This window comes from Urocampus carinirostris, chromosome 6, assembly GCF_059441175.1.
Source record: "Urocampus carinirostris isolate Australia breed hairy pipefish chromosome 6, RoL_Ucar_1.0, whole genome shotgun sequence".
Classification (NCBI taxonomy): domain Eukaryota; kingdom Metazoa; phylum Chordata; class Actinopteri; order Syngnathiformes; family Syngnathidae; genus Urocampus; species Urocampus carinirostris.
Genome location: NC_142354.1, coordinates 46295950 through 46321038, shown reverse-complemented (window position 1 = coordinate 46321038; position 25089 = coordinate 46295950). Strand labels below are relative to the sequence as shown.

Below are 25089 nucleotides of genomic sequence, written 5' to 3'. Positions count from 1 at the left end.
TTGGAGATACAGTAGAGTTAATCTCCTTTACAAGTTACGGTGCGGAAGAAGATCTTTTCATTACTCAAAGATTTAACTGTATGCGTGACACATCCTACATGTCTTGACACGTGACACCACAAAAAGGCTGAAAGAAACGAAGCCCGTAAAAATACAGTAGTCTCTTGGAACACCATGAGCCCTGCCTCACAGTGGTTTTCTTTCACGGTGTTGTTAAACTTGCTGCACGCCATTTGGAACCGTTTTACTCTCGGGCTTCCCGGCGGAGGCTGCGGCCTTCGCGACCTGAACTCCAATAGGCGGAAGACGGTCTGCAGTATTGCTGAATGACTATAATCTTGACACATCCTACGTGTCCATGAAGAGGCCAAGAATAATGAAGCCCATGGTAATGGTCTTTTTACAGGACTAAAGAGCCCTAAAGGCCATAGGTGGCTCGCGGGCCATACTTTGCCCACCTCTGTTCTTAGAGGAGTAAGGCTACCGTGGCATACACCCACAAGGAGTGCATGAAAACCGTATTTAGGAAAAGTTTGAGGAACTCTATTTTAAAAAACGACAGCGACGTGAAGTTCGTTTAACGGGACCAACGGGACGAAGTTTCGGCCTTCCGAACCGTCCGACAGACTCGTCCGAGATGTCAGGAAAGGAAGAGAACAGCTTCAACGTTTGGTGAATTTGCAGCCGTTACGACGTTCCGCCTTTGACTCGCAAAACTTTGCGGGTGTCACCTGATCCCGACCGCCGGACGTCGCCATAGCAACGGCACGCCTTTGTTAACGCGGGCAAACGCTCACCTGAGGCGATGCTAACGAAGACGCCGCCGATACTAGCGGGCCGGCTCCTTTTCAGAGAACGCGGCAAGAAGCGACATTTTTGAAAACAGATGAGCGGACTCACTTTTATTTTTGTTTATTTACTTTGTAGAAGACGATTTGACACGTTCTTCCACGTTTCATTCACGGAATCGACAGCGCTGTCCTATTTATTTGGAAACGGCGTCGGCTGGTTTTTGTCAAGGTCGCGATGACAAAAGCGGTCAGGTGGCCTTCTCCTTCACCGTCTCTGGGAAAATTGCTCATTTCCTGCAGCACAATGCGACACCTGGAAAGGCTACACAGGAAGAAGCGCTAGCTACTCGCCGGCATATTGTCCAGGAAGTCCGCTCTGCCCAGACTTTGCAGGACGCGTCCCAAAAAGGATGTTGATGAAAATCAAGATGATGAAAACGTTAAATAAAGTTGTATTCAGCAAGAACGACTTTGTTAATATTGCGGGAGGACACGCTGCACCAAATTTGCAGGATACATCTGGATCACACTCATGAAGAAAGCCCCGGACCCTCGAATTGTTCAAATTTGGTGTTGATCGGAATCCTGATGTTGAAATCATGATAAAAGGAGTTCCGTGCACTTTAATTCACTGAGAATCATTTCGCTAATATTGTAGATGAACTCTGCAGCAACTTTTCAGGCTCTATTTCTGGAGGGAACTCATTAGGACATATCTGGGCCATCAATTTGACCAAATGTAAGCGTTATGAGTGCTGCATAAAGCGAGGATCCACTCGATCAACGAACAGCACGTGGCGCCGTTGTCTCTTTTCAGGAAAACATTTTGAAACCAATATTTGTTGTCATGATCATTGATGCCGGGCACCCGGGTCTGCTCCATTGGCACCAACAGCCGCGGACCCCGATTGGTTGCCGACTTCTTCTTAGACCCCCGCCTTCCTGTCAACATGTGTCGGATCGTCTGCGAACCTTAGCTACACGCATGGCCAGCTCTTTTGACTACTGACTCTATCCTGCCCTGTTTTCCGTCCGATTCCCGTTGCCGACCTCATTTCTGAACCCGTTTACGTTTTTTGCTCCTTCGTCCCGGCCATCGAAATGTTTTTTCTCGCTCTCGACATTGCCTTCGCTCGCCAAGGAAGCGCCACTTCCGCGTTTCGGCTATCGGTTACCCGTGACCGACGATCATCGGATCGCGGGTGCGAGTCCTTTTCTCCTTCTAAATAAAGCCGAGTAAAACGAACGCGATCGGGTCCCGTCTCCGTTCCTGGTCCGTGACAATTTGGCATCTAGGAGGAAATGGTGTTTTGAAAATCTGTGCTGAGTAAACGGCAAAGAAAATGACGGATACTCGTATTGTCCAAATGCGGTGATGTCTGTGAGATCCTAGGTGTTGAAATGGTTTTACAAGTGTTAAGTCATGAATTTCGGTCGACCTATCAGACAGAAAAATCCATCGAGATGAAAGAAAATGAAAGAGTGCAAAACCTGAGCGCGTTTAATTTGTTTTCGGGCCTGCGGTCAGTCCGAAGAGGCTTGCGAATGCTAGATCTCGCTCCCGCAACTAAGAAAAAAAAACAATAGATCTCAAACACCATAGAAGAGAGCCCTCGGGATGAGGCATTTGATTTCATTCATTTAAAAAAAAAAAAAAAAAAAAAGAGTCAGATCATAACTGAACAGGAATTCTGGAAAATGGCGATTCATAATCGGACGCTTTACCTGCAAACGGCGTTGGCTCCATGGCAAACGGCCCATCGGGGGATTTAATGTCAGGCCATAGGCTAAGTCTCATGATTGCTGATTCGGGTCACCTGCGATTGCCCCGTTGGCACCAAGAGCCCTGGTCGCCGATTGGCTCCCTGACTATTTTTAAACCCCCGTCTTCCAAGCGAAGGATGTCAGACCGTCTGCAAACCTATGCTTTCAGCTAGGCAAGCTCTGTCCTATCCGACATTCGCCTGCCCAGTTTTCTCCTGCCCGATACCTGTTGCCGACCCGTTTCCGGACCCGTTTCTGCCTTCCTCCTCCGTGCCGGCCATCGACCTATTTTCCAGCCGCCTACGGTGACCCTCGCTCGACACGGAAGGACCACTTCCGCGTTCCTGTCATCTGCTACCCGTGACGACGACCATCGGATGGTAGAAGCAAGCGCCGCTCTCTTTCTTAATAAAAACGGAGTAAAACCAACGCTATTGGGTCCCGTCTCTGTTCCTGGTTTGTGACAAAGTCCACACTTATAAATGTATTTTTGGATGCAAAGTGTCAGAATTCAAGTATTGTGACGCAAATGCTACTTGTCTTTTGCATCAGTAGAGTCCAAAATGTCTTTTAAGAAATTGCCAGCTGGCCAAAGCGCAGACAGAAAAAAATAGCTCGCACCTCGAAGCCTTTTCGGGCCCGAAATCAGAATTGGCGCTAGTACTGGAGAAATCCAGCCGGTCTAGATTTATCGATGGCAAAATTCTAGTCATATTCATGAATTCATCTGCGACGAGTTTGTTCGAAAGGGAGAAGAATAATTGTGATTTTCCAGCGAGCGAATTGTGAAAAAGCTTACCTCCGGAATGCGGCGGCGGCCCACATAAGAGAACCACTCCTTGACCTTGGCGAACAGAAACAGAACTTCTTGTGTGGGTTGGGAACTCTTCCAGGTCTAAAAGGGAAAAGGTGCATTCAAAGGGATGTCAAAAGGTGGCAGAACATCTTTTACATTCATGAATGGCAAGCAAATTCCCAACTTTAACTTTTTTCCCCAGGGCCATCACCCCCCTAAACAAGCAAACGTCCGTGAAGAAATATATATGTTCAAAACAACGAGTGTTTCCATTTTATTTTTGAACTCGTGGCACCGTTGCTCCGGTGCACTTACAACGTTGGTCAGTCTCCGAGCACGACTTCTAAACACAAAATTTGCCTTCCATTCTTTCACTTATTTTTCTCTTTAAAGTCTTCATGACGTGTTTATCCGAGAGTGCCGCGTCCAAACCCTCGGAAAACAATTTTCACCACGTCGTCATCGATGACAATCAAGGGTTGAATTTCCCTACCGGGATGAAGAAAGTATCTATCTATCCATGTATATATAAACATAAATGTATTCAAGTATATATATATATATATATATATATTGAGGGTATATAATTAATATATTGTTTTTTTTTTTTACTTGGTCTTTTTGCAATCTTTTTTACCGTGTTACCTCCGTCTTAATTTTGCACGGAAAGGAGAAACCCTCCAATCTTCTACTTATGCAGAGTCATCGACACAGCCCAGAAAATCACGGGATGCTCTCTGCCTGACAATTGAGAAGATAGACCATTCTATTCAAAGGTTTCCCCCAGCAAGGAATTACAATTAAGCACAGCAGTGAGAGTAACACAGCAAATGCCTTCTTCAAGTTACTTGATCATCGCTTTGTTCTCACGGTCAGCATGTTTTGGCCAAGTCCGTCACTCCTAGGATTTTCAGGTGACTACGGACACCGCATAAGTACGGTCTGGAATCCCGAGTACGCGGAACGATTCGACCGAGGACGAAGGTTAACTCGTTAGCATCGAGGATAACGAATGGGAAGCCAACGAGCGAGTCCCGCCAGTTCTGCTTTTATCTTCTGCGAGGGATGTTTTGGCTCAGCAGTTCCCCGACAAACTCCAAAAATACAAGCCAATGTTGCGTCAACAAAATAAACCCCAAAAAAGAGATACCGAGTGGCGCCCCGACCCGAGCGGGCCTCGCCAGGATGCCGGCCACTTGCTTTCATGTCAAGTTCTGATAGAAGGCCAGATGAAAGCCTCGCCCAACAAGAAGAAGCCACGGGGGCGGGGGGCCTGCTCACAAAATCCGATTTGGGCTTTTTTGTCGGGGCGCATCAAAGCCGGAGGAAAAATCAAATCAAATAAGCCTTCCTTTGGACGGGCGTGGTGGCACTCGCGAGTGCGTCTCCAGAGGAGGCCTCCAACTTCAAACACGGAGGACGAGGGAACGCTTAAGAGCGCCATTTTGAGTCACGACGGAGACCGAATGATGACGTGAATAGAAAAGAGCCAGCAGACGACAAATGTGGATTTGATGGACTGTGTTCATGACCCTCTTCTAGGTTTATTCCTTCTTCATTAATCTTAGAATTTGGTAGATTTTGTGTCATTCTAATTGGATTGTTGAGCAAAGAGCGGCCCGTGATTTGATGAGCCGCGTTGATGACTCTCTGCGAGGTATATTCCTCGTTTCATCTCATATCTCGGAATTGGTTCCATTTTGTCTCATCCTCTTTTGCGCTGCGTAAATGTCACGAACCGATAACTTTTATTTTCGGTTCGTCTCGTGGAATCGGTTTCACGCTTTGCCGTTTTAATGTGGCTGTCGGGCAGAGAGCCACCCGTGATTTTCTGGGCAGTGTGGACGAATCTTAGTTCTTGTTTAATTTATAATCTTGCCAGCGAGTGGTTTTGGTGTCATTTTAGTTTTCCGTCGTCAGGCAGAGAGCATCCCGTGATTGCCCGGGCTGTGCGGATGACTCTCTGCAAGGTTCTCCACGATTACAGGTTCCATAAAAGGACGGGCCGAGCTTTCTTGAAAAGAGCAAAAAAGGATCTTTGCGCCGGCTCATGAGCGAGCATCAGGGAAAAAAGATCTTTTTTTTATCAGCAAAGAGAAAATGGATGCGCAAAGTTCCCGAGCGCTGGCTGGGTGTCGGCAACTTTTGATAGACGACGGCGCGGGTGAGGGGGGGCGATCGCTTCCGTCCGCTTCCCCCCCCCCTAACCCCGGGGCGCAGAGATAACGGACGGGCGCCTGGCTCGATACCCGCTCGATGCCCGCCGCCCTTCCTCCGCCGCCGCATCGATTATGCAAAGCGCGAAAATCGGAAGGGGAAGATTTCCGAGCGGCTCGCAAACAGCGGACATCCTACGGATAGCAAAAAACAATTCTCCTGCTGCGACGCGTTCTGGACTTTCTGGCCTTTCATGTTCCGTGCATCGGGTGTCATCGCGGTCTTTCGCGTCTTAAAAGGTATGAGGTCACGTCACTCTCCTTATTCTTCTATCAACTCTTTGCCTTTCAGGTTTGTTTAAGTTAGAGTAGCGAGTGTTCCGATACGGGACCTACTTTCAGGTTTTGTTCACGTGCAGCTGGTCAGAATTCTGCGTCATCTCTTTTTCTCGTTTTGTTCCGTTTGATCGAGTGACCTTCTTTCCATTTCACGACACGCTGCTGTCGTGTCCGCATTTTATGTTTTGTTTAGTTAGAATCGGTTCGCATTCCGACACGTAGTTCTCATTCATGTTTTTTGTTCCGTTTGATACGGCGTGCGTTTCAACAAGACTCCTTCCATCGACGTTCCCCGTGTCCGCGTCATCTTTTCTTCAATCGGAGTTTGTCTGTGATGCGCCTATTGGTGTGTGAGTGTGTGTGTGAATGGGTAAGTGTGAAACACATTGTAAAGCGCTTGCGGAGGTCTTCAGTGACGCGAAGAGCGCTATAGGAATGCAGTCCGTTGACCATTTAGCGTTCCAACGGATCCCGCGATCTCTTCCTTTCGTGTTTTGTTCGGTTGGAGCTCGTTTGAGCGCCTGCATCGTGTTTCAGGATTTCTCCACTGTGGAACCGGTGTCGTTTTTCTTTTCTGTCATTGTTGTTACACTTTCATGTTTGGTTCGTTTAGATTAAATTTGAGTTTCGAGACCGCGTGACAAGGGTGTGCCGTCGAGCCTGTCTCGATGTCTTTAAATTCTGGCAATCCCGGTTTGTTTCCTTGTTCCGTTCCCGCACGCTACCCGACACCGTTACCGTTTCTGTCGATAAAACATTTTTGAAAATCTTATTTCGACTCTGGGTTTATGAGATGTGCTTCTCCAGCCACGTCTGAAGCTGACGCGGTCAAGGAACACAAATTCGCAAAGCCGGTGAAGATCTCACCACCTCAGCTCTTTGAATTCTTTGACGACCTCCGTCCGGCCGACTAAAAGGGTCGAGTACCCGGGAATAGGGCGAGACGGACGGTCTAGGTCTTGCGACGCCGTCTTGAGGGAAAAAAAGAAGAAAGAAAGCGACGCTCACACGCAAAAGTGAGGCCGGCCTCCCGGCTGAGGACGGTCCCGAAAGGATTGGAGGCCGTGCATTGGTAGGTGCCGGCGTCTCGCTCTTTCTTGGGACGGCGGATTCCGAGGTTGCCGCCCGACAGAGTGTAGTCCGACCCCGCCTCGGGAAGGATTTCCGTGCCGTTCACTTTCCAGCTGAAAAACAAAACAAAGCAAACGGAAAGATCGGGGGCGGCTTCCATGCTAGGCTAGCGCTAGCCGTCGGCCAACGAAGGCCGGCATCAAACATCTTCTCCACCGGTGTTTTTCAACCAGTCTGCCGTGAGACCTTGTCTCGTGTGGCGCTGGAATTTGCCCAATTTTACCAGGCCATTATTCAGTATTTGTTGCATTTGAAAGGCACCACATCTCATTTTGTTGTGATTTTGTAGGGTTTATTTCCTTTTCTGGCAACAATAGACATAATTGAGTTCCCAAATCATCAAACTGGGCAAAAAGTAAATAGCGCTTTACAAATATAAACAAACGGTACGACAACAAATGTTGCACGGTCGAAAAAATTCAGTTTGATTGAATCATCTGTGAAAATGGCAGGGAGTACCGAATGTGCAAAAGTTGAACAGAATACAGTTGAATACATCCGAGGAAAAAGTCGTTGATATGTCTAACCCGCAACAGAGAGAGCATTTTTAGGCATAGGCATTTACTCACCGATAGACGGGCGGCGGGGTGGCCCGAGCCTCGCAGCTAAAGACCACCCCCCGGTCGCTCTCCGGAGAGACCGCCGGGAACACGATGCTACCGGGCTGTTTGCTAAACACCGGACTTTGCGCCGCCCGACTCGCTGCAAAAAACGTGAAAGGAAGCAAGAAAGCCTGCAGTTAAAAGTCTCCGCTTCAGCTCTTTAGGCTCATGTTTACGTATTATGTATGATATCATTGTAACGTAGACTCGTTTTTGAAGGAATATTTTCTTGTTTTCTTTTATCAACGATATACATCGGATCGGTATTGAAAATGTGATCGTACGAAGTAGCGGGAGAAGGAAATCCCTCAGAGGAAGATTCTGGAAAAGACTTTATCCAGAGAAAGGAAATCAGTAACAGATAGTATACACTGCAACGCGAGCTTGAGGATGCATCCTTGCTACTTCATGTTGAAATGCTAGCTAGATCTAACTGAACAAAACATGAAAATGAAAGAAAGAAAGACGCAGGGTATGATGGAATGCCAACTCGTTCTAACTGAACAAAACACGGAAGGACACAAGGAAAACACTCGGGCGTAGATAAAAGAAAAGCGACACGATTGAATACCGAGCAGCTTATACAGAACAAACCGTGAAAGGAAAACAACAAGAAACATTCCCACATATGGAGAGAATGAGCGAGCATCGACGACAAGCGCATGAAATAAAATGCAGGCTCACTAACTCGATCCTACTGAACAAAACAAGGCGGACGACGCAGGATATGCTGGGATATTAACGAGGTGTAACTGAACAACACATAAAAGTCAAGACAGAATATGTTGAAAGACAATGAGGTTCTAGGCAAAACATGAAAAAGGAGGCAGGAAATCCTATTCATGCGGGGGTTAAACAACAATATCAACACCAAGCAGCTCTAACAGAAGATAACATGGAAGAAAGACAACAGAACAAACAATGACCACATGTGGAAAAAAGGACCATGAGAAATAAGGCGGGGCACACTAACTTAAGCTACTATTACTTTGGTATACTGAAGAAAAACATGAAAACAATACAGTTATGTTCTGGCTCTAACTGAACAAAAAATTGAAGGGAAAAAATGGGAGGCATATACGCAAACAATGAGGAAAGTGGCATAACGGTGAGACCATGAAACATAATGTTTGAAGACCGACTGCGTCTAACTGAACAAAACGTGAAAGGAAGACACCGCTGGATATGTTACTTTATTCATCCCCGTAGGGAAATTCGCACTTCCAGCTGTATCCTTGTGTTGAAAAAGAAAAAAAATACAATAAAGATATAGAATACAAAAGTAACGGACAAAATTCCACTAAAAGCAGAGAACATGAAATGCAAAAAGTACAGAACATGACAGGAAATTAGCCTCGCTAAAAAGCTTTTTTGAGGACGTCTACTAGTCTCCCGTAGTAGTCTGTGGCAGCCAATGAAAAGCCTTTATGGATAAAATGGTGCCTATCTCAATTTTGCAGGAAACTTATCACTTGAGAGTGTTTATTCTTGATTCTCATTGGACCCATGTAGGTCACAGTCCCGCCCCCCCTTACAAAAGACCCCCCCCCCACACACACACACACAATCACACACTATTACACGCACGTGACACGCACGCGACACGTTTGTCTTTCCCCGCGGAGAAGACGCGTTAGCTGTGAAAACACGCCTCATTTGCATATTCCCCAGAGGGGGCGGGAACAGAGTAGGCTCCGCCCGCCAGGCTTATTTTCCACACTTGTTTTTTTCCTTCTCAAACGTGCTAAAAAACAAACACAAACTATCCAAGCTTTCGCTTGTTAGCGAATTGTAGCTTAGGGACATTCTTATTGATGTTTACTCTTGCTCTTTTTGCAGAGAAACCGTTTGCGGGAGACCCCCGGGATACAGCCACCCCGCCTTACACCAATTACAAATGATTTGCACCTCGATAAACTTCAGATTGGTATAAGATGCTGCTTTGCGTCACCGCATCCTCAAAATGTTGATATTCCAACGGATGAACGACCTCCCACGGTACCGTTCTCTTCATTCAGCATCTCTTGTGCTTCCTAAAGACTTATGGAGTGGGCAATACAATACGGTACTTTTGTGCTGTATTTATGGATTCCGAGATTGGCAGTGATGCTAAGGGTAGAAGTAAAAACCGGGTAACCATTGAAACCAAACTCGAGAGGACAAAGAAATATGAAGAAGGCACAGGAACGGCCGCACGTTGCAATCGAGTCTATTTTTAGAGAGAACTCCAAAAAGCAGGCTTTTTCTTCCCATTTTTAGCCAGCCCTTCTCAAAAAATAAACAAAAAGAAATCCCATTTACAAGAAGAAATCAGAAAGAGGCCAATAGGAAAGCGGGAAGAAAAAGAAAATGAGGGAGGAAAAAAGCAAATGAGAAAAATGGAGAAATTAAAGATGAAGAAAGGAAAATCAGAAAAGAAATGCCATTTTCTATTTTTTGGATTCTTTTTAAACATCTTTCATTTCCTTTTTGTCTGATTTCTTTTGTCGTCCCCTTTTTCTTTCTCTATTTTTCAATGGACACGCGACACTTTGTCTTCTTCCGTCGGGCTTTCGGCAGCGCTATTCCACCGACGACGCGACGCGCTGTCCCTTTAACTTCCGTTCTAGGGCGGGGGCCCCGAACCCTCGTCCCGGGGGCCGCCGGAGGAACGCTCGGCGGCGTCGGCAAAGAGACGAGAGGCCGGACTTTGTCTGCCGGGATCGCCGGAGGACGCTTCCCCCGGAGACTTCGGTCCCCGGACGTCTTTGCTGTTTGTGTTCCATTCCCAAAAGAGGACGGGGGGGGGGAAACAAACAAGCGCCGGCTGGCTGATGATGCAAGCGTTGCCGATCGGCTCTGCCGTGCCCGTCACCGCCCTCCCTCCGTCCCTCCGTCCCTCCGTTTGTCCGTCCATCCTACACGGCAAAACCGGCTTCATAAAGCGGGGCATGGCTTTCCGTCCTCCTCCAGGATGTCTTCAAACATGAAAAGGATTGTGGGCCAGCCTTTTTACGCCACGGTCTTCTTCTCCTCTCGCCTGCTCGCGTCGACAGTTTGCCCGTTAAGTGCCGTGGACGAGTTCAACAAAGCCAAAAATGAGTTTGCTTTTTTTTTTGACCAATTTTGTTTTTCTAGTTTTACTAAATCGCTTAGTCTTATTCCACAGACAGACTGAGGAGATGATTTCTTCCTCATGCCATGAGGCTCTTTAACCCCACCCAAGAAGTAAAAGCCCACATTAAAACCCACTCCCACATTTGCATATGACCCTATTTTTATGACGGTGTGTATTTTCCGTAGCACCATTGAAATACTCTATATCAACGCGTTATATTGGCTATTTTTGTATTCTATATCTTGATTGTATTTTATTTTTCAACACAAGGATAGAACTGGAAGTGCGAATTTCCCTATGGGGATGAATAAAGTAACTATCTATCTATCCATCTTGTTTTTCTAGGAAAATCCCCCAAAACTACCCATTTGTAATGCTTTTTTTCTGCAAATGAAATCAGCAAAATGATGTACTCTTATTTTATTATTCTTTGAACAAATTGCGGTAATAAAGATACGGTGCTACTTCACGAGCAGCTAACTAGCGTATCGTTCGAACGTACTCCGTTGCCGATTTCCGAAACGAACCGATGTCGGTTACTCGGCCGAAAGAAAACGAAGAGGATGAAAAACGGGGCAGAATAAACCGCTAAGGACGCGGTGCCCCCTTTTGGTCACGGAGGGGACGACACGCGTCCGCCCTTTTAAAACCAGAGCGACGCCGACAAACAGGGTATTTTGGCCCCAGTCGTCGAAAAAAAGACGACTCGGACGGGATTTCTGAGACTTGTGTGTAAAGCCAACGTGGGGAAAAAAAAAAAAGCAAACGCGAGCGCTAAGCTAGCGACGTCTATTAGCATGTCCGGAAAGGAAGACCTTTGACATAACGGCGTCTCCGAGGACGCCGTGGGCAAGATCCACCTTCGGACCTTTTTCCTTCTTTGCTTACTCGGCAAAAGATGAAAAACAATAAGTACGACTTCGGACGCCTTTAATGTTCTGGGTATTTTTAAGTCCTCAAGCTATATTGTCCTAAAGATCCGCGAGTCGAAAAGAGAGCTTTTTTATCATTTTCATTTAATTATTATTATTTTTTTCCCAGGTCCGGACTTTCATTCCGGTCAATTGACCACCTTTTTTGGTCCCTAATTGTTCCGTCAATGTCTGGTTGTACGTCACGTGTCATAGTCCTTTTATGTTTTGTTTAGTTAGAGCTAGTAAGTGCCCCGACATATCCTGTATTTGTTTTCCTCTCGTGTTTTTTGTCTCGTTGTTATACGTCACGGTCTCGTTGTCAGGACGCTCTTGTTCGGTTCCCGCGTGTGAACGTTTCACGCGTCGTCTTACTTTCACGTTCTCGTAAATCCGGTCGGTGTCGGAAGCTAAGGTGTCCATTCTATCCGCGTGTGGGATTGTATCTCGAGCGGTCGCCCTTGAGTGTTTTGTTCTGTCGGTGCCGGTTGCTGTCTGGACCTCCGCTAATGCTTCCATCACCGCGTAGGAATGTTTCTCTTGCCGCGTCACTTTCAGCTTTTGTTCCGTTAGAGCCCGCGGGTGTCCCGACACGTCGTTTCGTTTCAGCCGACGACACGAAAGAGGTTTTCTTACCTGCTGGGAACTCCAGCAGCGCGCGCAGCAGCAGGAGTTTCCATAGCGACGTCATCCTCGGCGTCCGCCCGCTTTCACATCCGATGGGCCGGAACAATCTAAAGACATCGGGTCAAACCAACCAGACGCTTTTAGGATGGATCCATCTTATTTGCCATAGAAGTCTTTTATGACGCGGTTATTCGGCGGTGTCTCGCTTTCATGTTTTGTTCCGTTACAGCCAGTTAAGGGCCCCGCATTTTGAGTCGTTTCACTTCATTTTGGCCTAACAGATTCTTAAGTGTCTCACTTCCATGTTATGTTCGGTTAGCGGTAGTCTTCCAACATGTCATTTGATGACTTTCATGCTTTGTTCAGCTACAGCTCGTGTCCCCACTCCCCACACATTATGTGTCTTACCTTGTTTTTTTGAGCTCGTTTCCAAGCTGTTCATATTCCAAGATAAGCCATGTTTTCTTCCTTAATTGTTTTGTTCCGCGTAAGGCACTTGGTGTGTACACGCGTCATGCGATTCCTATTTTCATGTTTGGTTCTGTTAGAATGTATGTATATTTACCGCATTCTCTTGCTTCGGAACCAGTTGGCATTCCTGCATGAAATTTTAGGAAGCGACTCTACTTTCTGGTCAGTTTTTTTCTCTAAACTGTACTTTTTTTCCAATCACAATTGCAAACATTAGGCTCAGGTAGACTCGTGTTGGCGGTTAGCCACTGTGTCAACAGGGCTAGTGTTCATAGATGAAGATTTTGCTCCTTTTAAAATAAATTATGGAAATCTGTACAGGCTTTTGAACTCAATCTGAATTCTTTTACAATCAAAATCTGCAAAATGAGGTTCAAATAGATAGGTGTTAGCGGTTAGCCACTGTGTTAACAATTCCAGCATGATGAGTCTGTGAAACTGGAAATGGCTTCTAGATTAGCGAGGATGAACCACTCGAGGGATGCTAGCAGCTGAGTTCATTGAACAAAATGTTGTTATTTTATCAAAGAACCTTTGATTTTTTTTTTTTTTTCAAAATGTGCAAGCTTCAACACGAGGCACAATAGCAGTTAGCCACTAGCTCTTCAATGCTGCCAAAGGTCACGGAGTTCCTCGTAACGGCCGTCAGAAGCTGAATTATGGGATGCTCACGGATGCGTTATTTTGACAAAATGACCTTTTTTTTTGTTTTTTTTTCCCCAGGAACTAGGCTACTTTGTTTTGCTTTTCAAAAGCACGAGTTGCACGGTACAATATTAGCTTCAAACAGACTTACATTAGCCGTTAGCGACCATGTGCACATTTCTAGCATAAATACTTCACATCCGTTACACTGGCCTTAGTTGCAAATACAATATTCGCTATTAACTGCTAAAAGGTAGCCGCAGCAAAGTTCTTTGAATAAAATGACCTTTCTGTTGTTAATAAAAAAAAAACAATACACCTACTTTGGTCCTTTTTTTCTTTTTTCGAATTCATAACAACCCGGGACGTCCGCCGGTCATTGATCTAACCGGTGGGTTAGTCCGTGCTTGGCCCAAATCGGCTTCAAATTTGACAAAGAGTTTCTCAACGCTAATGCATTAGCGACCGGGTACAGTGCATGCAAAGCCAGCGTTGGTAGTTCGAGTCTGTGAAACCGACATGAGCTGCTAAATTCAGAATTCAAGGTGGTACAAGATGCTGCAGCGAGGCGTTTAACCAAGACAAGAAAGTTTCATCACATGACCCCAATTTTACCCAACCTGCATTGGCTCCCTGTTAGCTTAAGATGTGATTTGAAGGTTATGTTGGTAGTATACCAAATCATGCATGGACTCGCTCCCTCGGATTGAATTTCCCCCTATGTTCCGGTCCGGAACAAAGGGGGAAATTCATTGGGGGCCTTGGTGCTGTGGAATGCTCTTCCCCCTGAGATTCGATCTGCAACCTCAGTAGAAATGTTTAAATCTAAACTTAGAACACACTTCTACTCTATAGCATATGAATAACCTAGATTTTATGTGGACAATATCTGTGTATTATTTGCCCTCATGTAGGTTTTGGATCAGGGGATGGTGTCATAATAGTCTGTAGTTTGAAATAGTCTGTGGTCTGTGCAGCCCTTTGAGACTCTTTGTGATTAAGGGCCAAACAAATAAACAGGACTTGACTTGACAAAATGATCATTTTCATTTTACATGACTAAATTCAAAAATAGACCAACTTGTTTTTTGTTTTTTTTATAACCAACCAGGAAGTCAGGTTTTAATACAAGTGAAGGTTCAGTCAGCGGTTGACCCAAATGGGATTCAAATTGGGGTTCAAATGTGTCAACTAAAAATTTCCAAAAACCGTCAACAAAGTCGAGCGAAATCGTTTCAAAGCCGACGACTTTGGTTTTTAGCACAATCGATGGGAAAAAGAGGACGACGAGCTGCTCGGGAGCTCTCGGTGAAACCTTACTCGGGTTCACAACAATAACATTTGAGTGAAGGATTTTTTGAAATCGCTATCGTATAGCGGAGGGAAACAAAACAAGGAACTCAAAGATGAGGCGTCCCTGCAACATCGTGTTCAAACACCGACTGCATCCAGATGAACAAAACCGAAAAGGCAAAAGCAAAAAGATGTGTTGGAACACCGACTAGATTCCATTGACAAGACGTACGCAGCAAACCAACGAAAACAAGAAATCATGGCGATCCGCGACACGTTGGGACACTCACTAGCTCCCACGAAACACAACATGAAAGGAAGGCAAGGGATATGTTGAAACACAAACTCACTGGCACTGACAAAACATATGCACCAAGTATGATAAAAACGAAAGAAAGAACTTCGACTTGCTCTAACTCAACAAAACATGAAAGTAAGACCCAGGAAAGGAGCTCACCCCACAAAACATACTCACACGCCAACGGGACAAAAATGAAGAATATGTTAGCATACTAACTAGCTCTAACTGAACAAAACATTGAAGTAGGACACCAAATATGTTTGAAAAACAAACTCGTCCAAACTGCCAAATCTGCACGCAAACTCACTGTCACTTAACCAAATTGAGAAAGAATGACGATGCAGAACAAGTTGGGAAACGAGCTCTAACCAAACAAAACAGGAAAGTAAGAGGAGCCCATTAAATAGCCAACGCAGCGGTGAAAAAACGTGAAGTGGAAGCCCGTCCCAGCGGACTTGACAAAACTGTTGTTTTCGGATGCCATTGGATGGATGGCTTTTCACGCATGCGATGAATTCAAATCCAAGTCCAACGATCGATAATTGAAGAGGAGTCCACCGTTGGGTTTCAATCATGGGAAAGTCAATGGGCCCTTTAGCTCAACCAACACATTAAAGCCTTCAAATTGGCGATTATCCTGTTAAGATTTGACAATTTTATAGCGCCCTTACTCGCAAAATTGCGGTAAGGCGTTTTCTATGGAGTGACGTCATGACGCACGCATCAGATTTGGTTTTTGATGATTGTTGATGGAGCCGTGTCCTTTGCTTACCGCGAAGAAGAAATATTCTTAAAGGCTGAAGCACAATGTCCTGCTCATCTTCTCACGCATGAGGAAACTCACACATCCCAAACTTCTTCTTCTTTCAATTCCCGTTGAGGGACAGCGCATAGACTCACACAACTCTCACAATGTTCGATATTGAATATAGAATATAGAAAGTACAGATGCACTTTTCAGGATCTTTGTCAGGAGCGCTGGATTAGAAATTGTTATCTGGGCGAATTTGCGATGCACGCAATTTCAAAACGCAAATCAAACACGAAAGTAGCAAAAACAACGTCAAGCAGCTCATAGTGAAGAAATAAACCGGAAGTGGGAAAAGAATTAAGAATGACGCGTGCAATTGTTTATTGTTGACAATTCTTCACAGTCCGTCTTTCCGTAAATCAATTGGTCCATCATTTAAGACTGCTCAATTAGCCGAGTTCGCATGCGGCGCGTGCAGGAAAGCCTAAGGGAAGGCTAAAAGCGAAAATCCAAATGGAATCAAAACTGGATTTACCTTCTCCGGGCTAATCGGGCGCGGCAACTCCCCGCGAGCATCCCCGTCTCGTTCTTTCGCGACTTGATCAATTGCAGTCGGTGCGCGTGCACGTCAAAGGCGGTGGCGTGCGCGAGCTTCCTCACCGGCGGGGGCCTCTGTTGCCCCCTCCCCGCAGAAAAGGTGCCGTGCTCCGATCGGCGCAAAAATGAAATGAACTCCGAAGAAAAGGAGTGGGACCTTCCGTGCGGCTTCCAGACTCTCGGAATCGGAACGGACTTCGGTGTTGTGCCCTTTTCCGACTCCTATGCAAATTCCTCCCCCCCTGATCGTATTCTATATAAAACGCTTATTAAAACAATAAAGCGAGCTAATTATAATAATTGGGAGATCCTAGTCTATATAACGCGTTTATTTAAACAATAAAGCGCGATCGTATTTTACAAAATGCGTTTGTTAATGCGGATGGAAAAGTCACCAACGTCACTGTACGCTATGATTTCCGCAATCACAACTAATTGTACACAAATAATATTTATTTGATTTACTATAATATCCGTATGTAATGTCTTTTTTATTGTGAATGAAACCCTGGTTGCATTGGATCCCGCGGTGTAAACAAATTGTTGTTTTTTTCATTTAAAATCGGAGGGGGGGAGGAATTTGCATAGGAGTCGGAAAAGGGCACAACACCGGCCGTGTGAGCCCGCTAGGCTCTGCGCCCCGTAAAGCCAAGGGGAGCGCCCCTGGTCCAGCCCCCCCGATTGCCCCCTCCCGGCTTGTTGCAAGTGATGCGCTAGGGCGCGCGTTGCACCGCAAGACTCGCATTTCGGATGTAATAGACCATTCGAAAAACCATATTGAACAAGAAAATGAAAGATAGCCTGCAATCCGTGGCGTCACAAGGGGGTGGCCAGTCGGGGACAAGGCCCCACCCCGCGATAAATGTGTTGGCCACCCCGCTTGCGGACCAATAAAACGGTTCCGAAACATACCGACAGCCCGGTCGTCCATTTTGAAAAAGGATTTTGGTTGTTTTGATTCGGTAGCTTTATTCAGACGATCCGATCGTTGTTTTTGTGTCACGGTTGCCGCGGTGCCCGATTGGCCCTGCCCATGTGGTGCCAGCTGCGGCTCGTTAAGAGATTGACTTTCTGTTTATATAAAGCTCAGCGCTCTCTTGCGTCCTTGGTCAGCCCGTCAAACCAACTTCTGCCCCAGAAAACGTGGGTTTTGACTCGGTCCTGTTTTCCTGTGATACCTCCAGTCCAATATTGTTCCCGTTTATGGTCGTCCTGTTTGATTTCAGGTTCCGGTTTAGTTTCCGTCTGTTTTTGTCCCGTTTATTATTTTCTCCTGTTTACTTTCGATATCCCGATTCATGATCTTTCCTGTCTGTACCTTCCCGTCCGTCATCGACTCCATCCCTTCGATATCGACTCGGGCTATCGGGATCGGTCTCGTCGGTCTCTGGCTTCCTGTCCTTCTACGTCGGACCGGCTTTCTAACGCGCATGACTTCCCATTTCCCGTCAAATAAAAGGCTTGTGTGAGAACGTCACGCGATCGGGTCCTGTATCTGTTCTGGTTCCTGACATTTTGCACCACATCCAGCAACCATACGATGTTGCGCATACAATATAGTCTGCTCATTTGGAGTTCCCTGTTGGAAAGTACTTTTTACGTTTTGTTCATTTATAAAGAATCATTTTTGAGTTACATTGAGTAACAGTTGGAGTGTCTATCGGACATACAGTACAGCCCTGTTGGAAAGTTGGCTTGTTTTTCTTCTGTTTTATTCATTCGGTCATAATTAATCGCATTGTGTTGGCGAATATCCAGTCGAGATAAGGTTTTCTCCGTACTTGTTTTATGCCCGAAGCAATAAAACAGAAATCGAACCAACGACGACAGCTTCCCCTGCGTCGTGAAGTCGTCTCGCGCCCAAAGGGCAAACGGAAAAGTCCCGGGCCGCTCAAAAGTCTCATCGTTTTGCAGAAAAGGAAACGAAACCAAGGAAATCGCAACAAAACGAAACGCGGTCCCTCTCAAACACGCCGATCGACTGAAGGGGTAGACGAGATCGGGCGCGGCACGATTGCCCTCTACTGTAAAGGAGTGTCATTGACTCTCCGTTTCTAAGTTCCGGGTCTGCGACACACCAGTTGAGAAACAGCGGGGTAGAGGAACAAAACAAGACTTTGACAATTCCGAGAGATCAGAGCCGCGCTTACAACAGCTCAACAAGATTTCCCTGCGACGTCGTATCGCGACACTCGGTAGATGCGAATGAACGAAACATGAAAGGTAGACGACGCGAGGCAATTGTTGGAAAACAACCCGGCTCTACCGAAAGAAAACACGAAAGAGAATGCGGGATATGTCGAAACGCCAAATGGTTAAAAGTTACAAAACACGAAAGGCAGACGCTGAATATGTTGGGAAACCACATAGCTTCACCTGAGGAAAAAAACATCAAAGATCATGCGGGATACGTTGGAAAACCACCTCCAATTCGTTTTTTGCCATGCTGTCCGTCTAAAGTGAAGTGCACTCGTGCAAACCCAAATCATCTGCGAGCCGGAACAGACTAGCCCCTGTTGTCAGGAGGCGGCCCACCTAAAATTTTGGCCAGGATCCATTATCCCCAGTCGACGACTGCCGAAAGCCGGGACCAGGAGGGCGTATTCTTCTTCGGTCCGGGCCGCCGCGGTGTGGCGCTGCTGTCCGACGAAAACAAACTGCTGTTTTGGCCGCGATCCGTTATCCCCCGGCCGAGGGAGCCCCAAAAAGCCGAGGCAAAGCTCACGGGCGGCCCGTTAGCCCGTAAGAAGGGCTTTTGTTCGCGCCGAATTCCCCGGCAACGTTCGGCCGATGAATAATTGAAGGGGACGAAACGATAAAAGCGCCCTTCTCTCTCTCGCCCATCCGTTTCTCAGCTTCCAGCACGACTCGGAGGGGATAACGGATGGGAAAATAAAGCCCATTGTGATGATGAAACGTCAAAGAAGTGCCTCGTCGATTTCTTTTTGAGTTTCGTTTGATTAGAAAGCCGTTGCGGATCGTGACGAGGCACTTCGGACCCGGACGGAAACCGACTCCCAGTCGGAGAAGAATTTCATGTTCTGTACCTCCCTCTATGTCCTGTTCTGTGTCTTCAGGGGAATTCAGGTCACCCGAGTTCTTTCGAGTTCCAACACATCCTCAGTTAGGTGTGGTGTTTCAGTATATGTCGTGCATCACCTCCTTTCAAGTTTTGTTTTGTTATAGCCAGTTGGAATCCCGATACGTTTCTTTCTAGGGTTTCTTGTCGAGACTGTATCGGAGTAGCTCGATGACCTTGCCTTTTCTGTACAGCGTCCGTTTCGTGAGTAGATCCTTTCGGGAAATGGGATTCCGGTTCTACGATGGTGCGTCCGGAGCCTGACAATGGCGTATGGCGGTTTGCCGGGATTCCGACGGAGTCACTCAAAAACGATTCTTCGGAACAATGAGTCCGAAAAGAGCGTTTCGCACATTATTTGATAATGTCCTTGCACTGGTTTGTCCGTCTCTCGTGGAAGCAGATTCCATTTTCCAGGATCATTCTTTTCAGGGACTAGAAACGGTCGCTCCTTTTGCAATATTGGCATGGAGGTGGCAAACAAGAGGAGGAGGGGGACGGATCATTTTGCTAGAGGCCAAGCGCCCAAAGGCCAGTTTTGGAATAATGTACATAAGTTATTCAACTTTACTATAATCTATGTGTGCCTGAAATATTGTGCTTACAAAATAGGATGTTCTCACAACAGAAGTTTCCAACTAAGAGAGAACTAACTGTATCAATCAGTTACAGATGTGACCCGCAGGCCAAGGTTGGTTCCTGAAGATAGCGTGAAAAGAGTTAATCAGTCACATTGCAAATAACAAGTGGTTGCGCAAGAACCGGTTTCAACCGGAACATTTCACCTTCAACCGCACCCTTTCCCCTTAGCGGTTGAAACCACATTGTAACTAGGGCGTTCCTTTCTAAATAAAAGGCAAGCAGAGAGAAGACTGCTTCAGAGTAAGAGGAGGATTGTAACTGAAGCAGACTCTCACTCTCCTTGCAAGAAAAACCATACACAAGTCTCTGTCTTTTTGTATGCAGGTTTTGTGACAAGTGTTGGGTTGAACCTGACAGCCAGCCTCAGTAAAAGCTCCTTTTGAAGCTAGCAAAGGAACCTGTGCGCACTCCCACAACGTCGTGTGGCATTAACAGGCCGTGGGTGGCGCCGCTCCAATCGGGTCCAGAAAATCACAATGACAGAAATGTCCTGATTTCCAGGGAAAATGATTCTTTTTTTTTTCACTTAAGATAACATGAAAGGGATCCTAAAATGACACCCTGTACATCTCAAAGAAAAGTCCAATTAAATATGAAATCAAAAACTATTTGTGAACAGCGGGAACGTTTTCTTTCCGGTCCGCAAAAAGCGGTTTGGGCCGGAGGTCACCCGCAAACTCGCTCCGGCGGCCCTGGAGTCGATCGACTTTGAGAAATCTAGCGTAGGGCGTCCCGATTCAGCTGGAACCGATCGCTTGGGCTCGCCCTTCATTAGCCTCGTCGCCGCTCCTCGGCAAGCCCGGTCCCGTCGGAGTCGATGAGCGATCGGCGTAGGGGAGGCGAGAGGGGTCGGCGCCTCGCCGGCCGGGACGTTCGCCGCGGACGGTTCCCATAGCGACGGCGTCCTGGTTTTCCAAGGTCAGAGAGTCTCCTCCTCCGCCTCGTCCCGTTGCCAGAGAGAGCAAAAGCGATTTCCTTGGCAAAAGCTCCTCTACTTTTCTCCACGGACGGGAAGAAAACGGGCCGGGTAATGATCGGGCTCGCTGGCTTTTTTCCTCCTCAAAAATCCGTTTTACTTTCCTGTCCCTCTCCTTTCTAGGTTAAGTGTTATTCCTTGACATCGTTGCGCATCCAGCAGCTGTCGGTATGGCGAGAATTGCTATTTACCCTTTGGTGTTCCGCCGGCTTGTCAGCGGTCCTTTACAATTGGAAAGAGGGGTCTCCAACCTGTGTGCCCGCGGACCTGATCTGAAAGTAGCTCAGGTCATTGGGATTTTCTACTCAAATGCTTTTTTAATCCTGAGTATGTTAAATCAATAAATTCCAGTGGATGGTCTTCATAGACAAACAAAATCTATTCGAGTATTGATGGTTATTTTAGAGAGTAGAGTGAGAATCTTTTTGTAACTAAAAGAAATGTAGTTATTCATCTTTTTAATGATTCATTTTACAAAAAAAATGTTTTAACTCCCTGCGAGAGTAAAAACCACCAAAGAAATAAGAGAGAAAAAGAGAGAGAAAAGACCTGTCAAAACAACAAAATCAAAAAGAAAGGAGAAAAAAGCAAAGAATGAAATAGATGAATAAAGGAAAAAAGAAAGAAAAAGATACAAATGAAAGAAAAAAAACAAAAGTAATAAGAAAAAGAAAAATAGAAAAAAATCAAGTAAAATGACAAGAAAAAAAGGGGGAAAAGGAGAAAAAGAAAAAGGCAAGAAAAAAATGACGGAAAGGGAAAAAAAGGTTTTTGAGTAGATGTCGACGACAGCGATACGCATTTCCAGGCACGGACAGAACAACAAGAGTGCCCTCGCAACCAGAAACAGGATGTAGGCTCGTTCACTTGCTGTAACCGAGGATGGCCGAAAACGACGGGGATGCGGTGGGAATCGAACCCGGGTCACGGTGGCAAGAGCACCGAATCCTAGGCGCTGTACCACTGGTAGTTTGGGTGACGTCGGAAAAGGCGGTCAATGACAATAAATGATATTCTAGGCGTTGCCTGTGAAAAAGGTGTCGATTGAAAGAAATCCAACACTTTTACCGCCGCGACCCGGGTTCGATTCCTGTTGGATTCATTGTTTTGCCGTCTGTCGGTAAAACCTCATGTATCACGCGCATGGAAACGTTCAGTTTGTCTGTTTTACACAAATTCGGTACTTTTCCTCTTTCATCCATCCATCGTCTTCCGCTTAACCGGGAACGGGTCGCGGGGGCAGCAGCTTTAAAAGGGAAGCCCGGACGTCCCTATCCCCAGCCACCTCATCCGACGGGATCCCGAGGAGTTCCCGGGCCAGCCTAGAGACATAGTCACTCCCGGGGCCTCCTGCCGGGGGGACATGCCAGCAAGACCTCCCGAGGGAGGCGTCCGGGAGGCGTCCTTATCAGATGCCCGAGCCACCTCAACTGGCTCCTCTCAATGCGGATGACTGAGCTTCTCACCTTATCTCTAAGGGAGAACCCTGACACCCTGCGAAGGGAACTCATTTCGGCCACTTGTATCCGGGATCTTTGGTCATAACCCAAAGTTGATGACCACAGGTGAGGCTAGAAAGGTAGACGGACCGCTAGATGGAGAGCTCAGCCAGAGCTCCACCAGGGAGCGCTACGGGGTCCGCACGACGGCAGACGGCGACGTGCAGTAATTGGACTCCACGTTACGGGAAAGGCGGTGACCTTGCCCGGATGGGACCGGTTGACAGGGAATCTAGCGCCACCTTTAACACCTTTCAGTGTCAAAAAAGAAGTGACGGGTGAGATAACGACCGGAAGAGTAAAGAGACGTCCGACCTCTGTCAGATTGCGGGAAGGCCGCACTTCACATGTGTCAGAAATGTCTTTATGAGCCGCATTTTGCTGCTTTAAGACAGTTTCTCCTGTGGTCCTTTAGTATTATAGTATGACTGAAGTCGAATTTTGTGGTACCTTTTACTTTTTAAAGCGAAAGTAACGACATTCATTATACATCTAAGCCTAAATCCAATGCGTCATCGCTAGGCCACGAGGGATCTAGATGACATGGGAAAAGGTATTAAGTTTCATCTCATGATCACACTATTTTCATTTTTGAGCCAAGACGAACGTCAGAGAATGGAGAGAACAGACCCTGGATAGAAATACATGCAAAAAATGATGTGTCTGTTGATGAATCAGACTTTGAAGGACATGACATCAAGAGGGGGGTAAGAGGAGCTATTTAGTTTTCAATTCATGGCCTCCACACAATACTGGCTTTTTTGCTCCGAGAGTCGGCGGCTCCGTCGCAGTGTCCCATCTGCTCGGTAAAAGCAAAGACTTACACTACGTGTAGACGGATACAACTGCGGAATTGTCATCAGGGGAAGACGAATACTAAAAAGGAAATGTACTGGAGACATCGAGCGATACGCAGGAGGGGTTTTTTGTAGGCTCTATACCACAAGTCCCCGGTGCTTTGGTGCAAAAGCAGACTTAAACTATACATGGAAGGATACAACCGTGACATCCATTATAATGGGCTCTACTGTAGCATGGTCTTGGTCATGGGGGCAGAAAAGAAAAGGGAAATGTCCCAGAGAAATCTACAATACACGTGAGGCTATATTAGTTTGCGTGTTTCATTGGTCCCAGAGTGCTTTGAAGCAAAAGCATAGACTTACAGTGTACACGGAAGGATACAATTGCGACATCCGCTATAACGGGTACAACTGTAACATTTTGGTCAAAGGGGCAGAAATGAGTCAAGAGAATCCCTGTGTTATGATAAAAGCTTCCTAGTGAATGGAAATGCTCTCGATTCGGGTGGTTTTCCTAGGGATTTACCGTCAAAATTGAAAAAAAAACTCGACTTCCACGATGGAGAGTGTCGAACGTTAACGTCAGCGACCGCTAGCCACGACAAAGAAGAAGAACGGTGGTGCGACGGGGCAATTTGAGGCCGACGCGACTGAGACGGATTTCCGAACGCCGTCGGAAAGACGAAAGATCCTTACCGGACAAGACATCGTCCACATTTTCTTCACTCTTATCTTTTTGCCCCTTCGGGGATTCGATTTGATCGCTGGCCAAATAATAACGACGCTGCCCGCAAAGCTTTTCCATCACCTCGTTGTTTCATCAACAAATTTGGATGCACGAATGCCTTTTTTGTGTTTCACCCAAGACAAAAAAAAATATCCAACTGAAACAGCATGTTGTGTCAAAACCAGAGCAGGGGACAGGACCCACTCGCGTAACGTTACTCACAGTTTTATCGGGGAAAGGAGAAAGGAGCGCACACTCGATCCGGAGATCCTTGGTCGCGGGGAGTAAGTTGCTCAGCCGCATTGAGCGATGACGGTGTCGGGAACGAAAAAAGTCAAAATCAAACGGATCGTGGCGGGAGCAAAAGACGGGAAAAACTGAGATTCTCAGACGCACCGACAAAAGGCTACTAACAGGACACGGTTTAAATATTGACAGGGAGCCAATCCGTCACCGAGCTTCAGCTGGTGTTCCCGGGCGGGGCCAATTGGGCACTATGGCAACCGTGACATGTTGTGATAATGTGGTGTTTGAGGTGATGCGAGCTCTGTGAAGCTGGCTTTCAAGGGGGGGAGCGTGAGAGCTATCTTTTTTGCGCACAAAAACAAAAAAATGAAGGAAAGTTCTAAAAAGTGGACGTGTCTCTCTACTTCCATGTTTTTGTTGGCCACTAAACTTTGGCTAACGTAGACATGCTAACGTACGACAAGGCTAACTTACCGCAGTGGAACTGTTTTTATCGTTAAAACGCCTACTACACGTAATATTAGCATCTGGTAATATGCCAAGCGGTTTTTTGATGTCGTACTTTTCGTGAGGAAGCTGAAAAAAGCTCGTATTTATTATTGGCTGTGTCGTTATCACTTTCTGTCCGAGCATTTCAAGACTTCGATGCCGTTTTGGTTGATTTGTGTACATTGAATAGATGAATACCTTTACATGAGCATGTAGAATTATGCCTGGCTATTAGTATTAGTGTTAGTATTTTGTAAAAAAAAATGCTTAACATTAGCAGCTAGTGATGCCCATCTTTTAGTTGTCAATTTTGAACATGACTATTCTTCTTTTTTAGTTCTTGGACAAGCCATTCCCTG

At 46.3% G+C, this 25089-nt stretch overlaps 1 protein-coding gene across 4 annotated transcripts in view; it reads right to left on the bottom strand.

Annotated features, from left to right (window-relative positions):
- Positions 1 to 25089, bottom strand: part of LOC148364906 (contactin-4-like) — a 70628-nt gene that overhangs the window by 31504 nt on the left and 14035 nt on the right. Inside the window, exons 1-5 of one of the 4 annotated variants that reach the window (XM_088339105.1) lie at positions 16211 to 16467; positions 12224 to 12321; positions 7547 to 7679; positions 6855 to 7030; positions 3355 to 3450 (exon numbers count right to left, since the gene is read on the bottom strand). In XM_088339105.1, coding sequence (XP_088195231.1) covers positions 3355 to 3450; positions 6855 to 7030; positions 7547 to 7679; positions 12224 to 12321; positions 16211 to 16251 — 544 coding nt within the window. In that variant the 5' untranslated portion in view covers positions 16252 to 16467. Of the gene's footprint in view, positions 1 to 3354; positions 3451 to 6854; positions 7031 to 7546; positions 7680 to 12223; positions 12322 to 15696; positions 15809 to 16210; positions 16468 to 25089 lie in introns of those variants that run through there. The other 3 variants (XM_088339107.1, XM_088339106.1, XM_088339108.1) reach the window with 3 other exon arrangements.